This window comes from Pinus tabuliformis, chromosome 6 (genome assembly GCF_031772625.1).
Source record: "Pinus tabuliformis cultivar Carrire ecotype Pingquan chromosome 6, CPIR1, whole genome shotgun sequence".
Lineage (NCBI taxonomy): Eukaryota > Viridiplantae > Streptophyta > Pinopsida > Pinales > Pinaceae > Pinus > Pinus tabuliformis.
Genome location: NC_142292.1, coordinates 1,171,447,234 through 1,171,463,847, shown reverse-complemented (window position 1 = coordinate 1,171,463,847; position 16,614 = coordinate 1,171,447,234). Strand labels below are relative to the sequence as shown.

The following is a 16,614-nucleotide window of genomic DNA, read 5'->3' as shown; positions in this document are numbered from 1 at the left end:
CAACTGTAATTTATATAAAATAAATAACTAACTATGTGCTTTGTGCAAAACGGGGTAATTGTCCGTACCAAGGCCGTTCCGCGTTAATTTGGTTTCCAACCTTGCAAAGGAGAAGTGGCTGTACAATTAGCCTGTCCTATATCCAACATTAATAGGGTACGATTTTTAAATTTTATTTTCTAACACTTTTTAGAGTTTACTTTTTCATATAGACTTTGTTCAACCAAGCTTATAATTTATTTTAACTCAATTTATGTATTGTTTTTATTTTTCATTCAATCTTGATTTGATGGTGGGGAAGGAAATTGTTTTCTTTTCATCGATATGGTTGGTTATCGTATATTTATTCCATTTGTATTGCATTTCAATTAAATTAAATCGTCATAGCTTCTAAATGAAAGGGAAAGGGTTCTTTTATATCACTAATTCTATGGTCCTCTCGCATTCTTTATGACTCGGGTATTTGGGGATCTTTAAGTTGGCGCGCTATAAAAAAAATTTCTTTAATGATTTCTTTTTCATTATATGTATTAATTTAATATATATAATATTTAATAACGTTTTTATACTAATTTGTTATAATAATAAAATAAAAAAAAAACAATTTTATTTTAAAATCATTAATTTTCATTTAAATTTTTTTATTTTCAAAATTAAATAAATAAAAAATCTATTATTATAAAATCTTCTTAATTCCAACGCATTATGACCATTAAATTATAAAACCAAATTGATCAGTATTAATTAACCAAATCAAAATCTCATGCAAAATACCCTAGATTCTTACACCTCTATCTTCTTACTTTTTTGCTGAATATTTTTCCGAAGTACATCAAATCCCATGTCACAATTGGGCCCACGCTATTAGAGCGTCATGGACAAATTATTTATTACTTCATCCATTATGCGCAGAGTATGTATTACAATTATATATTACTAGAACTCTAGTGAGACGAGTATTTATTGCTAACCAAATGTCAGGCAAAACCAATCATCGCAAACAATCATCCAACGGAAAATTTAAAACAATAAATTAATGCCACGTGCATAATGCACAATTTTTTAGACAGTAAAATCATAAACAATTATCGAATAGAATAGTCGAACTGATAATTTTTTTTAAGATAATGTAGTTTGAATTAAAAAAATATAATTTTAGGTGAAATTGAGTTTTTTTATTCAAAATTGTTTTTGAATATATAAAATTTTATATATCGTTTTGTTTGGAAATTTTCTAAGAATAATTAAAGATTTTAATTTTACAAATTATATAACAAACAAAACATCTATCAATTAAACTTATATTTAATTACCATGTATGCGATCTTAATCGTCTTCAAACTTGAGTAATAAAAGTGCAGGAAAGAGCTTTCCAAGTTCCACGTTAGAAAACAAACAAAGAAAGTGTGGAGAAAAGAGGTTTCCACGTAAGTGAAGCAAGCACTCAAGACGTTTAAAGAAAAGGGGAACGGGAGGCTTAGACCATTTCAATTCTTCCCTGAAACACAAGCATTAGCAATAGCATTGACTACATTAGAAATACGCTCGTAAATATTTGATTAAAAATGAGGATAATCAAGAGCGTTCTAGGCAGAAGGCCATCTGAGGACGCTCTGGTTTGATCTTTCAACAATCATGCTATTGACTTTGTATAAATATCATTCATTTACCAGCTTTATAATATCTCTCTGTAAATTTAAAATTATACACTGTATAATGATGATGGAGAATACTTCTATTTTTAATTTTTTAATTATAAAAATGTTTTTTAATAATCAAATCTGGAGAATACTTTTATTTTTAATTTTTTAATTATAAAAATGTTTTTTTAATAATCAAATCTTTCGTTAATTACGTCATGTTATTGAGTTTGCAAAAATAACTCATCTACAAGTTTTATAAAAAAAAATTCCTATGTTGAAAGATTCCATTATAATAATGGAGAATTCTATGTAATTTAATAGTATATAATAATGGAGAATATTTTATTATTATTATTATAAATTTGTTTAATATTTATAAAATTTATTCAATAAAGTATATTTTGTAACAATTATAAATAAGTTTGATCAAAGTATCATAAATTTTTATTTTTAATTAAAGATTCATAATCATCTATTTATTTAGGTATCAACATGATAATATTTTTTTGTAAGTGTAAATTTTCACAAATTAACTAAACCAAAAAGCATTTATGAAGTTGTTTATTTAGGAATGCAAAAAAAAATGACCAACATTTACGTATGAATTTTGTTATCTTTCACAATGTCCCATGCTGAGAGGAATTGACGGAGGTAACCACAGACCAAGCTTTTAGTTTAATAGCTAGCCTTACCAAATCAAAGAGGGCTCTCTCTATTCTATGAGATCACAGCTAAAGAATTGACTCGAATATAAAAGGATTTAAGGCTAGATATGTTAGGCTCAAGTAGGTTTTGATGCTGGACAAGGGACGAAAACCAGGTAACTAGGTCAAAGGATCAAAAGGGTAACAACATCAAAGATATAAAGGAGCAAGGTAGCAATAGTTTTGTGATGGATTAGGGTTTGTCAGTATAGTGTCGTGTAGTGTTTAGAAGAAACAAGATGTCTTAATGAGCATGTACATCATGAATTCATTAAGCAAGAATGAAAATAACACATAATGATATTCCCATCAAAACAAAGCTTTGTGCAAAGAATTTTGCTTATAAACTTTAAGGAAAACCCCTGAAGAACTGATGAATGGAAAGAGAAGATGAATATCTTTCATATAAAACTATAACAGAGAAAATACAAGATCACAAAATTGCTGCACATGAATTCCTAGAAAATAGTTGCAACTACTCCTTTGATTTCCTAAAAATGCTCAAGCACAAGCTACAAGAGTTCTCTCCTCAAATGTTCAAACTCTCTCTTTGACTGAGAAAATGATACATATGGACCAAAATAAACAGTTTCCCCACCCTCAGGGGTCGAATCCATGAGTGGTGGAATAGTTCCCATGAATATCTCAACCAACAACTAAGACTGAGAAGGTTGAATACAAACTCTTCATTTAGACTTTGACTTGAGTTTTTCTTCTTTAGTGAGGCAAAAGTTCAGATAAAAACAACTTAAAAAGGCCAATTACCCACTATAACATCATATTTACACTAGGATTAATCAATTACATCATTTACATAGGTAAAAGGTCAAACTAGGGCAAACTGATGAAGAAAATCAGCCTCCTAGAAAAAGCGTAGTGAATCTGGAAAAAGAACAATGTGGCTGAGGAAAAGCACAACGTGAGATTGCAGACAACTTTTGGAGGCCTTCCTGAACTCCAAATTGAGTTCATGATAGCTCATTTGAAATTTATTTATGTCTAGTTATCCATGAGGCCCTCAAGCATTGAAAATGGTGAATTATAGCTCCTCAAAAGTGACTTCTCCTAATACTGGTCAAAAAGCATAGTGTGGCCTCCAAAAACAAGGAAAAAAGGTGTTTTTAGGTGGTTTTTGGCCATTTTCACCTTGTAAAAGTTTATGACTTGGGCTGCCAAGTGTCCAAAGTTGATGTAGGGGTCAAACGCTATCCAAACATGTAGATTATTTTCCTTTTAGAGCTCTCCATAAAAAGTGCAGCGTGGCCCATGCTACACTTTTGGTAGGGTGACTGTGCCAAAAATTTCCAAATTTCTGTGAAAATAGGGTTGAAAGGTGGGGATCTCTAACCATAAATAATTTTGAACTTATGGAAGAGGCATTTGTATCTTGGCATCTTAGGAACAATAACCTCCTCCAGTTTTCACAAATACTTTACCATTTGTTTAGAATCCAAGTTTCTAGTTTGTCACTAAAATACTGAGCAACTTTCCCATAGAAACTGTATTTTGGCCATTTCTCCCAAATTATAGCACCTGTGACTAAAATGAAGGAGGTTTTGTTCCTTGGTCTACTTTTAACAAAAACCTCTTTCACTTTTGTAAAATTCATCTTCATTTTGTCAGAAACATATTTTGAAGAAAAATTGTCCCTATGTGCAGCAAATGATTTGTCAATGTCCCTTTGACCTAGTGGAGGAGATGGCTCACTCTCTTGCTCTTTTTGCCTCTTGATACCTCTTGTTCTTTGTCTCCTTTTTTTGACCTGCGTTTTTTATGGCTTCTTTTCTCCGGCCATTGTTTACAATTGCAAAGCAAAACCCTAGTGAAAGAAAGGGGAAAAATAAAGTGTTATGAGGGAGCAGGGGATAGGGATTAGTATGTTTAGGTGAGGGATGAAGGGGTTAGGGAGAAAATGTGTGATTATGAAACTTTTGGGAGGTAGATAGATGTATTAAAAAGCTTAGAGAGGTGGAAAATGAAAAAAATAATGTGGTGTTTAGTGTAGGGAATTAAAACATAGTTTTAGCCCTAAATCTGCCCAAAACACAGCGTAGGAGCTAGGGTTTGATGTAGGAATTATGGAAATGATGGGAAAGGAGGTGTAAGGGTTGTGTGAAGTGTATTTGGATGTGAGGAAGGTTATTGTGTATGGGATAGGTACTTTTACTTGCAATTTGGAAAATGAAGCTCATCCACCAAAAACGCAGTGTAGGGGCCTATAGAGGGTGTCAATCACCTGTTTAGAGTGTCCTTTGATGTTGAATGTGCTGAAATGGTTTTTTTTGGTGATTTAGTGCTCAATGCCAATGGAATGAGTGAAATAAAGGCTTGTATGGTCCTTTATGAGATTCAAATTCACTTTTTGGCATATGTCATGGCATGAACTCATCCTTCATCTTAAGACCAGATGTGATGTGGTTGCAACAATATCTTTATGAACTGAAATGAAACCTTTACCTTTATTTCATTTGTTTCCTAAGATGCTAACTCCCTTTATATGTGGACTCAAGATCATAAACATGGCTATAATCTTGAAACTTACATGATGATGACAATTACAAGTGATGACCTAAACCAAGACCTATATGATAATTTGATTGATCCGTGACTTGTAACACTTGAAAAATGACATCACCATGATGAAGAATAATAACCATGAATGCTTAAGGGAGTAGCACTAACCTAGACACACTAGACCAAATTTTATTTTGAAAACCTAGTGAAATGATAAAATTTGACTTTGAGACCCCTAACAAACCTTGTAAGAGCATATTTGATCACTGGTGACAAGAAGAACTTACTGACACTAACATTGGCTCTAGCTGGGGATGGCAGCTCCATGGAGGTGTCAAGAATATCGTAGACCAAGTAGCCTTATCCATTGGGCATGGAGTCAAAATAAAACAAACAAACTTGAAAATGAAAATTGACTGACTAATTGAACTGACTTAACAATAAAAAACATACTAACGGAATTTACTTATGGCAGTATACCCTCGGGATCCTAGGGCCTTCAACTCGGGCTTCAAATCCTGATGATAATGCCCACCTATTGAAGATATATACATACAATCATGTGAAATTATCATTCCAGTGTAACCAATCCAGTAGATGGCTACTTATTTGAATTTTGCTTGTACTTTCTTTGAGCAAGTAGAACAAACAAAAGCTAGGAATCTCCAAATTCCATATGGATCCAACACCTGTATTGAAAAAATTGGCATATTATTCCTCTACTGATGACTACAATAAACTTACCAGAGGATCATGGAAATCATGCAACATAAGATCTTCTAGATGATTAAAACAGTAAAACAAACCTTATTCCAAAATGTTGATTTGTCTATGTTTTGAAACCGAACACCTTCATCAATGAATGCTCCAACATCGACCTTCATCACTGGTTGTAATGAATTTTCCACAGGATGCTGAAAATCATGAAAAATTGGCTCTTGTTGATTTAGAGGAATCAAGAAACATCCTTCTATTGCAACTAGTCACTCTTCATGATGAATTTTGGCAAGAGTGTGCTCTTGGTCTTCAAAAAATTATGAATGTGTAGTTGGACAAGTTTCATCTTGAAACAAAAATTCAAGAAATGAAGTATTTGAAGAGAAATCAGATTGACACACCTCATCAATGTCTTGGTCTCCTAAACAATGTTGAATACCTTCATATAATTCAAGCGAATGAATGTGATCTTCATCAATTGATTGCTAATTAATATTATCTTCAGTCAAAGAAGACATTGTTTGCTGGAAATTTTCCTGAATACAATTTTCTTCTGCAAGATTATTTAGAACAAACTCTTCTCTTTCACTGCTCTTTTCTTGATATTCGAACATCTGATTAGTTTCATTTTCAACTGCAGAAAATATTGTCTGTTGGATATGTTCTTGTGGATCATAAGACTGTTGCAAATCAACAAATGATTCTTCAATGATATGCTCAATTACTTTTACCTGATGATTGGCAAGAGGACTTTTTTTGACAAACACAGTGCTAATGTGTACACCCACAGGATCTAAAATAACATGTTATTTTTCATTATTCTCCTCTTCTTGATTATTTTCAGGCTGATGAATTCCTTCCTTAACCTCTAGCTGATTAGTGTGTTGTGTTGTTGCTAGAATTGTTTCCTGTGGGGAATCTTTATGAGCATCTATACAATATTCATCATTTATTTTTTCATCAATTAAAGAGGAGGCTACTGTGTGATGAGTATGATCTCATGTATCAAAGTGATTAGCTTCTTCAGATTGTTGTTGGAAGGAAAAATCATAGAAGACTCCAATTATCTCTTCATCATCCATACATTCGATATCTTCAATACTTTTAATATATGCAATAAAACCTTCATAATAATCACAACAACTTTGTAAAAGAGACTTTCCATAATGCTCGGTGAACACTCTATGGAAATATTTAACAGGGTATAAGCTACCTGGGTTTAACCCTTCATACCATGATCTTGCTTTCCCTTCCAAGGTAGCCATAAACATCTTCATCAAACAATCCTCATGAAAACTAATCCCAAGCTTATGTATATGGCAATGAAATTTTATTAGATGCATAATAGTTTCATCCTCATTTCCATCTATGAATTTCAGTGAATTAGTTTGCCAATCTAGGCAAGGAATATGATTTGGAAAACTAGAAATATGAGCTCGATTCATAGGAGCATACCTTCGAGTAGTTGAATCCATCTTCAAAATAGTTTAAGTCACCAAGAAGTTCTTCAAACTACCATTTTTTGAACAGTGGAGTCACCATGAAAATTCTGAACCTTTGGATTCTTCGACTCTGGAGTCACCAGGTGAAAGATGCACAACCTTTCTTGTGTCTAATCATTGTTCACCATTAGCAATCAGATCTAATCCTTATCATTTTTTCCCATGGAAGATATGATCTTGAATTCCCCGACAACAATGCCAAAATTTTGTCCTCCACAATGTCCCAGGCTGAGAGGAATCGACTGAGGTAACCACAGACCAAGCTTTTAGTTTAGTAGCTAACCCTACCAAACCAGAGAGGGCCATCTCTATGAGATCACAACCAAAGAATTGACTGGAATATAAAAGGATTTTAGGCTAGATATGCTAGGCTCTGGTAGGTTTTGAAAATTTAAGGTTTTAATGTTGGACAAGGAATGAAAACTAGGTATCTAGGTCAAAGGATCAAAAGGGTAACAACTTCAAAGATATAAAGGAGCAAGGTAATAATAGTTTTGTGATGGATTAGAGTTTGTCAGTGTAGTGTAGTGTAGTGTTTAGAAGAAGCAATAGGTCTTAATGAGGATGTACATCATGAATTCATTAAGAAAGAAAGAAAATAACACATAATGATATTCCCATCAAAATAGAGCTTTGTGCAAAGAATTCTGCTTATAAACTTTAAGGAAAACCACTGAAGAACTGATGAATGGAAAGAGAAGATGAATATATTTCATATAAAACTATAACAGAGAAAATACAACATCACAAAATCACTGCACATGAATTCCTAGATAATAGCTGCAACTGCTCCTTTGATTTCCTGAAAATGCTCAAGTACAAGCTACAAGAGTTCTCTCCTCAGATGTCCAAACTATCTCTCTGACTGAGAAAATGATACATATAGACCAAAATAAACAGTTTCCCCACCCTCAGGGGTCGAATCCATGAGTGGTGGAACAGTTCCCATGAATATCTCAACAAACAATTGAGACTGAGAAGGTTGAATACAAATTCTTGATTTAGACTTTGACTTGAATTTTTCTTCTTTAATGAGGCCCAAGTTTACATAAAAACAAATTAACAAGATTGATTACCCACTATAAAATAATATTTACATTAGGATTAATCAATTAAATCATTTATGTAGGTAAAAGGTCAAACAAGGTCAAAATGATGAAGAAAATTAGCCTCCTAGAAAAAGCGCAGCGTGGCTGAGGAAATGTGCAACGTGAGATTGCAGGCCACTTTTGGAGGCCTTCCTGAACTCCAAATTGAGTTCATGATAGCTCATTGGAAATATCTTTCTGTCTAGTTATCCGTAGAGCCCTAACGCACTGAACATGATGAAGTATAGCTCCTCAAAAGTGACTTCTCCCTACACTGGTCAAAACGTGTAGCGTGCCTCTGTTTGGTCAATTTAGTGTGTTCTAAATTGCTATTTAAAATGTCAATCCGAGATTCGTAAACTAACGAAGTGAAGTGTACTATATGTACAAGATAACCATTTCCTTAGTCTTTTGTCGTTTTTGAGTTTTTTAGTTTGTTTTTGGATTTATCTTTCCCTAATGTGTGATGGCAAAAATGAAAGTTAAGTATGGATGGTAATGGTGATTTCTACAGTGATTTTCCCAAACTTAAAAGTGTTCAAAAAGAAAGCTTTAAAACAACTGTAATGAAATCAATTCTTAAGAGGAAGTAAATGTATCAAACAGTGAACTAATGACAATGGCCTAGTATCCTTGTTGTTGTATGAAAAAGAAAGTAAAAACTGAACTGAAAGAAACTCAAAAACTAAAAGCAAAGCAACTAATTCACACTACTTCAACTTTTCTGATCCTTTACCCTTCAGCTCAATCTACCTTGTGGGAAGCAATCATGAACAAGTTAAGCAATATGATATCTAAATGGCAAGAAATTAAATTGCATAAAGGAAACTAATCACACTACTTCAACTCTTCTGATCCTTTACCCTTCAGCTCAATCTACCTTATGGGAAGCAATCATGAACAAGTTAAGCAATATGATATCTAAATTGCAAGAAATTAAATTGCATAAAGGAAACTAATCACACTACTTCAACTCTTCTGATCCTTTACCCTTCAGCTCAATCTACCTTATGGGAAACAATCATGAATAAGTTAAGCAATATGATAACTAAATCACACTACAATAAGTAATATTCTGATTCCTTACTAATAGAGTCACTTGACTATAGAAAGAAACCATAAACAAATGAGTAGTATGATGTCTAAGTAGCAGAAAAATAAATAAGCAAAACACAATTTGAAAAAGGACAGTGCTGGTATTAAACTTCAGAAAATGAAAATTAGCAGGAAGGACAAGATGATCTCATATGTCAGTAGTTATAAAAAAGATGAAAATTTGTCCGTAGAAAAGCATTGATCAGCTGACAGCTATAAGAAAACAGAAGTGAAAATGTAAACAACAGTGAATTAAAAACATCAAAATAGCATGTTATATACAAGCTAATGATTATGAAAACAGAAACATAATAAAATCAAATGAAAACTATACAGGGATTTAGTGCGCAGGGGCCCTCTGCCACCTCAGCCAGTCAACGAACAGTCACAAAAACGAGCTCAGGAAAGTAGTCTTCTCATATATTAAAGCAGCAGAAAAATATGTAAAACAGAGTGTAGTGGGGTGATAATAACAACAGTTCAAAAATTACATCTCCAAAAAGCTTCTACACAACGTTTATCAACGAGTTATTTATAATGAAAAAGTGCTGTAACTAACTAACTAAATCCTATGCTATCAACTGCGTTGCCAGAGACACGTAGATCTACTCAGCCCGAGATCTAGTGTAATGGTCATCATGTTCATTAAATCTTCGGAGTGGTAGCTGTTGGATTCAGGTTACGGGGTTGATCTCCAGGTGTGCCGATGTCTCCGTGCGCTGAGGACTGTGCCACGTAAACTTTCACGTGCTCAAAACAGAGACGTGCCACCGCTAAATTCCTTGGTTGGCTTTGCCTTTGACCCTTGTTGACCGTGACCTTTTATGGATGATTTGGCTGATCTGAAGGGACACGTTCCATGTACCCGTCACCTGTAGCTTGCCCATGTGGCTCGTTTCTTCATAGGACACCTGTAGCATAGCCTTTAACAAAATGGATGCGGAAACTGACAAGTTTCCGCAGCTGCTTGAACAAAAATCTAAACCAAACAACAGTCATAAGCATAGTTAGAAAACCATGTCAGAAGCTCTTTTTAGACTATAATGCAATGATTTAATAGCTTGATGGATGAAGTAAGTGGGAAAAGAAGGCTGAGAGGGTGTATAGGAAGGTGCAGTTTTGAGGCTCAACAACCTCCAAAAACAAGGCATAAAGGTGTTTTTAAGGTGGTTTTTGGCCATTTTCACCCTGTAGAAGTTGATGAATTGGGTTGTCAGGAGTCCAAATTTGATGTAGGGGTCAAACTCTATCCAACCATGTTGAGTTTTTTCCATTTGGAGCTCTCCAGAAAAAGCACAGTGTGGCCCACGCTACGCTTTTGGCAGGGTGACTGTGCCAAAAATTTCCAAATTTCTACGAAAATAGGGCTGACGGGTGGAGCGATATCTCTCTACAAATAACTAATTTTTCAAATATGAGAGAGGTTTTTGTAGCTTGGAATATTAGTAACAAACACCTCCATTTTTCACAAATGCTTTCCCATTTGTTCAACATCGAAGTTTGTGGTTTGTCACTAAAATATTGAGCAACTCTCCCATAGCAACTATATTTTGGGCATTTCTCCCAACTCATAACACCAGTTAATAAAATGAATGATGTTTTTGTTCCTTGGTCTGTGGTTAACACAAAAATCTTCCACTTTTGTAAAATTCATCTTCATTTGGTAAGAAACATATTTTGAAGCAAAAATGCCCCTATGTGAAGCAAATGATTTGTTAAGTCCCTTTAACCTAGTGGAGGAGATGGCTCACTCTCTTGCTCTTTCTACCTCTTGATAACTCTTGTTCTTTGTCTCCTTGTTTTGACCTACTTTTTTGTATGGCTTCTTTTCTCCCTCCATTGTTTACAATTGCAAAGCAAAACCCTAGTGAAAGAAAGGGGGAAAATAGAGTGTTATGAGGGAGTAGGGGATAGGGATTAGTGTGTTTAGGTGAGGGATGAAGGGTTTAGGGAGAAAATTTGTGAGTAGGAAAATTTTGGGAGGTAGATAGATGTATTAAAAAGCTTAGAGAGGTGGAAAATGACAAAAATAATGTGGTGTTTAGTGTAGGGAATTAAAACACAGTTTTAGCCCTAAATCTGCCCAAAATGCAGCGTAGGAAATAGGGTTTGATGTAAGAATTATGGAAATGATGGTACAAGAGGTGTAAGGATTGTGGGAAGTGTATTTGGATGTGAGGAAGGTTAGAGTGTGTATGGGATACTTATTTTTACTTGCAATTTGGAAAATGAAGCTCACCCACTAAAAACGCAGTGTACGAGCCTGGAGAGGGTGCCAATCACCTTTTTAGAGTGTCCTTTGATGCTAAATGTGCTGAACTGGTTTTTGTTGGTGATTTAGTGCTCAATTCCAATGTAACGAGTGAAATAAATTCTTGTATGGTCCTTTATGAGAGTCAAATTCACTTTTTGGCATATTTCATGGCATGGCCTCATACTTCATCTTAAGACCAGATGTGATGTGGTTGCAATAATATCTTTATGAACTGAAATTATATGTTTAAATTTATTTCATTTTCTTCCTAAGATGTTAAATCCCTTTATATGTGGACTCAAGATCATAAACATGGCTATAAGCTTGAAACTTACATGACGATGACAATTACAAGTGATGACCTAGACCAAGACTTATATGATAATTTGACTCATCCATGACTTGTAACACTTGAAAAATGACATGACCATGATGAAGAATAATAACCATGAACGCTAAAGGGAGTAGCACTAACCTAGACAAACTAACGAGTGACCAAATTTTATTTTGAAAACCTAGTGAAATGATAAAAATTGACTTTGAGATCTCTAACAAACCTTGTAAGAGCATAGTTGATCATTGCTGACACGCAGAACTGACTGACACTAACAAATTCAATGGTGAGGAAAATAGTTGAGATTATATGAAGATACATAGTCCTTTTTATGAATTTACATCTCTTTTTTGCTAGGTTACCTATAGAGTTATTTTCTTGGACATATGAGTGAAGGAGGATTTGTGAAAGTGACAATAAATTCACTTAGTTTTTGGATAAGAATCTTTCATAAAAGATTTTGATTTCCAAAGCCTTTATCACTACTTTACATCCCTAAAAACCTTAACCTCTTCCACATTACATTTCTTTGCTCAAGGTGGAAATATGAACATTTGACCAAACTATTTGTGTCAATACCCTATCCACAATAAAGTATGAGCATCCACCTACTCCACATTAACCTAGGTTTCCTTTAGATGATCCATAAAAAAAAACAAGGGAAGGTGTTGTCTTTGGAGACATCGAGAATTTTCCTTTGTTTCTTCTTGATCTTAGTCCTTAGCAAGCTATCATTATTGTGTTAATCATAGGTAGAACTTATGAGAAGGAATGGTGCATAATCTTGAGATATTACTTTCTTATTGGCATGATCCAAACTTCCCAAAACACCATTATTGGAAGGGTTGGAAGTTAATTCAATTCATTATCATTGGCCCACCTTTTTGAAGCACTCTTAACTTTTTCACCTATCCAAGTCCCATTCTCTCTTGTGATAATCTTAAAAGTTTCCCATACTAATTTGGAAAAAGTAGCATTTAATGAACAAAAGAGTTACACTTTCTCCCTTTTCATACAAGTTATCCCATATTAACATTTATTGTTTTAGACGAACCACAAATAGGTATTTTTTAGAGGTGTTTTCAATTTCCATGTCCCCAACTACCATCATCATGAGTGCTCCTCTTTCACATGTTGATAGATTACCAAGTAACCCATCCTAGTAATGTAGTGTTGATTTTTTAAGTGAAATAAAGACAAACACAAATTTATTTTCCAAATAATTACTTCCAATGATATTATTCTTACTTTAACACATCCCAGATCATTAAGCAATTATACTTCAGAAATTTTCAACCATAAATGCAGTAGGACAATAGAGATCACAATAAAATAAGATACACAAGATAGACACAAAATTTATCCCCAGAAAACCCAACCTCAGGAAAAACCCCATAATCTTTTCTTAGGAGAAATTGTCCAATTCAACAAATGTGCAATTCGAATATCTGAGTCAAACTTGATCAAACTGACCAATCAAATAATATAGATCAAACCTGTTCAAAAGAGAGAATTCTAGTCTTCTGTAACAACCAATAAAATCTAGTCCAATAGACTGAATTTTGGCCTCTACAACTTATGGTCAACTCTATTCAAGCATTCCAAATTTCAACCCCTATGACTTTTAGTCAACTCTGGTCAAATATGTGAAATTTCAGCCCTTGCAACTGCCTCAAGAATTTCGTTCAACTGTCCCAGAATTTTGATCAATTGACTCAGTCAAACTGCGGTCAAATAGAGAAACAAAACGTTTGGTCAACGTAGCTCAAAGCAATCCAAACTTTTGGTCAAGTTCACTGGTCTTGTCTCTCTCTCTCTCTCTCTCTCTCACGTGTGGACAGAAAACATAACCTATGATGATTTGAATTGATTTCCAAATGAGAGAGGTTGAATGCCGATGTATGGAGGTCAAAGTAGGAGGGTTAAAACCAAGGATCAAACCCATTCATATGGCGAGGTTTACTTGAATGTCTAGGGTCGATATGAACTCAAAATAATAGTTTAATTTCCTTTGAATTTGTTGACTTAAATACTGACCTTAGATATAAAAATTCAACACCCCCTCTTAGCTAGGGAGGTATTCACTTTGACTTCCAGAGATGTACAATTGTTGAAAAAAAATTCCAGCCAAAGAAAAGATTAAATGAGCTAACTATCTTGATGTATCCATCCATTACATGTGGAAAGAATCCCACATAAGCATCACGCAAAGGAATCTAGTCACCCACTAGGCACACACCCTTTGCAAATGGATCTAGCCACCTGCTAGCTAAAGGCCTTTTGGGGTCCCATTAGCTAAATACCTTTTGGACTTTGTTATAGCACCAATTATCACCCTTGGTATTTGTGATGCTTGGTTTATGGCCTAGGGCAACCCCTCCTTCTAGACTTGGTCCAAATATATTAAAAACAGTGTTTTATTCCCTGTATGCTACTTTGCGCTAAGATAAAAGTGTGTACACATGGGTTAGTCAATACCCAACCTGCGTATATGTATTAAAACACTTAAAAAAATAAATTTCCTTAATTATGGGCGGAGTTCATGGGTTTTACCTGTTGATTACCTCTTATTGCCCGTGGCCCAACTGTTTCCCAACTAAAAAACTAATTGGGAGAAGTATAAATAGACTTCTATGGGAATGCCTTAAGGAGGAGAAGAGATAGAGTTATTATACTTGGATTATCCCTAACTGAGTCTGATGAATCCCTGTGCCTCATGCACTTCCCCAAGCTTTAGGAAACCCTTGTTTCCTTGATTATAGATATTCTCCCTCTTGCTTGAGATATCATGGTGTTGGTTATGGAAGAATATTGTTGAAGGCTGGGATAGGATGAATCCGGAGGACGGTTCCGCTTGGAGCCAAAAGAAGAAGACTCAAGTGAATCCTCTCCATGCTATTTATAGCTTACTGCAATAAAAGAAATGTTGTCTTGTTTCCAAAAATAACTTTGTTTATACATCAAATTGTGTTGAAATTCATGTATGAATGTTGTTTTGATGTATAACTGACCATTAGCTTATATGATATAAAGTCAAATTTCGTGAATATGCTTTACTTCTATATTGCTATGTATGTTCGAATTGAATGATTTTCAGGTTTGAAGAACATCAGGAGTTGCAAAGGGTCTGAACCCTGTGGGACTTACTCGAACAAAGGAAATCTAGGTATGGTCACTCTTACGTAGTTTGTTTATATGAGCATTTTTCCTGAGTTGTATGAGTGTTTCTTGTTGTAGTCTGCCTCTTCTTTGTTGAGGTTCCAACCCAAAGCCCTAGGGTACTTATTCCCGTAACAGAATTGGCAACTCCACTAGGGATAACAATCTTGTTATTCCTAGTTTGGGTTCAATGTCAATCAGGGCTCAGTTTCTTGTTTGCTTGCTATTACAGTCTTATTTGGTCTACTAGAGTCTCAGACCTTAAGTCTAATCTTTTTGATCTGGCTTTGTTTTTTACTTTTCTTGCAAAGCTTTGCATACACATTTTACTCTATTTACAGTAGCGTACACACGCTTTTTTCTGTGAAGTGAACCCATGTATATGCGAGTTTCCTTTATCAAAAGCGCGTGTACACACCTTTGTGCTTGAACACAGTCGCGTATACCATTTTTTGCATTGTTTTTTCAAATCTCTCTCCCCAGAAAGATTTGTTGCCTGGTCTGCTTAGTCTCTGAGTGGTCAATTTCTGTCTGAAGAATTTCATTATTCTACAAGCTTACTATTTCGAAGTCTCTTCCTCATTGAAAAGATTTGGCCTAGGTTTGCTTTTTGAGCGAGTTTGTAATTGGTGTTTTGGCACACAAGACTTTGTTCAGAAGTTCTTGATTATTCTGGTCCTCCAGAACAGGAGATTGTTTTCAATCTCAGTGTCAAGCTCGATTTTTGGTCTACTTGCTTTGCTTTCCATCATTTTGTGGCCTTATAGCTTTTCTTGCTTTTTGAAAGTCTTTTTGGTGAATTTGAAAGTATTTCTTTCCTGGATTCTTGGTTAGTTTGTCAAGCTCTTTACTACTGTTTGGATCATTCAGTACAAGTTGAAGCCTTTTTGCTCAAGTTTTCATTCATTTTCGAGTTTGTAACTTGCAAGGACTCCTTGTGCTCTTCTTTCAGTCTTTGAGTTTTAGTGACATTTAGAGTGATTTCAAAAAGTTGTTTTGGTTGTTTCTTGAAAAAGAAAAGATCTCAAAAAACATTGTTTTTGTTTTCTTTTGCCAAGTTTGATTTTGGTTTCTTTTGATTTTTGAAAGTGAATTGCGATCTTTTGTGATTTGTCCTTCCTGTTTGGAGAGATTTCGTATTCAAAATTTGTATCCTCTTCAATAATTAAGTTGGCTCATTAATAGTTATAAACAATTGCTTTCGTTTTTTAAGAGTGATTTAAGATCTTACATCTTCATTACACCTTGCATTAGGGTAGTCTGCATTGTTAAAACATTAGTAGTCTTTTTAGTTTTTTCATGTGTGAAGTGTGTTTCAAGAAAAGAAAAGAAAAAGTGTTTTGCTTTATAGAAGTTTCGTAGAACCCACGTAGAGATCCCTTTTCATCGAAGAACAAATAATTGCATTCATGTAGTTAGTTTTTCATTGATTTCTTTTGCGTCATACAAACACCATTGGTTTCACTTCCATCTATACCCTTGACTTAAAAGAACAACCATTAAAATCAAGCGCTTAATTAAAATAAACTAGAACTTTTGTATTGTCATCAGAATACACCAACAAGTTTTTAGGTTTATTAGGGCCTTATATTAGGCGAGAGGAG

The 16,614-nt window shown here is 34.4% G+C and overlaps 1 protein-coding gene across 1 annotated transcript in view; it reads right to left on the bottom strand.

Annotated features, from left to right (window-relative positions):
* Nucleotides 1-1,326: 1,326 nt before the first annotated feature.
* LOC149262954 (uncharacterized) overlaps nt 1,327-16,614 on the bottom strand; it is an 86,629-nt gene continuing 71,341 nt past the window's right edge. Inside the window, exon 3 of the mRNA XM_089383961.1 lies at nt 1,327-1,498. Coding sequence (XP_089240087.1) covers nt 1,327-1,498 — 172 coding nt within the window. The remainder of the gene's footprint in view (nt 1,499-16,614) is intronic.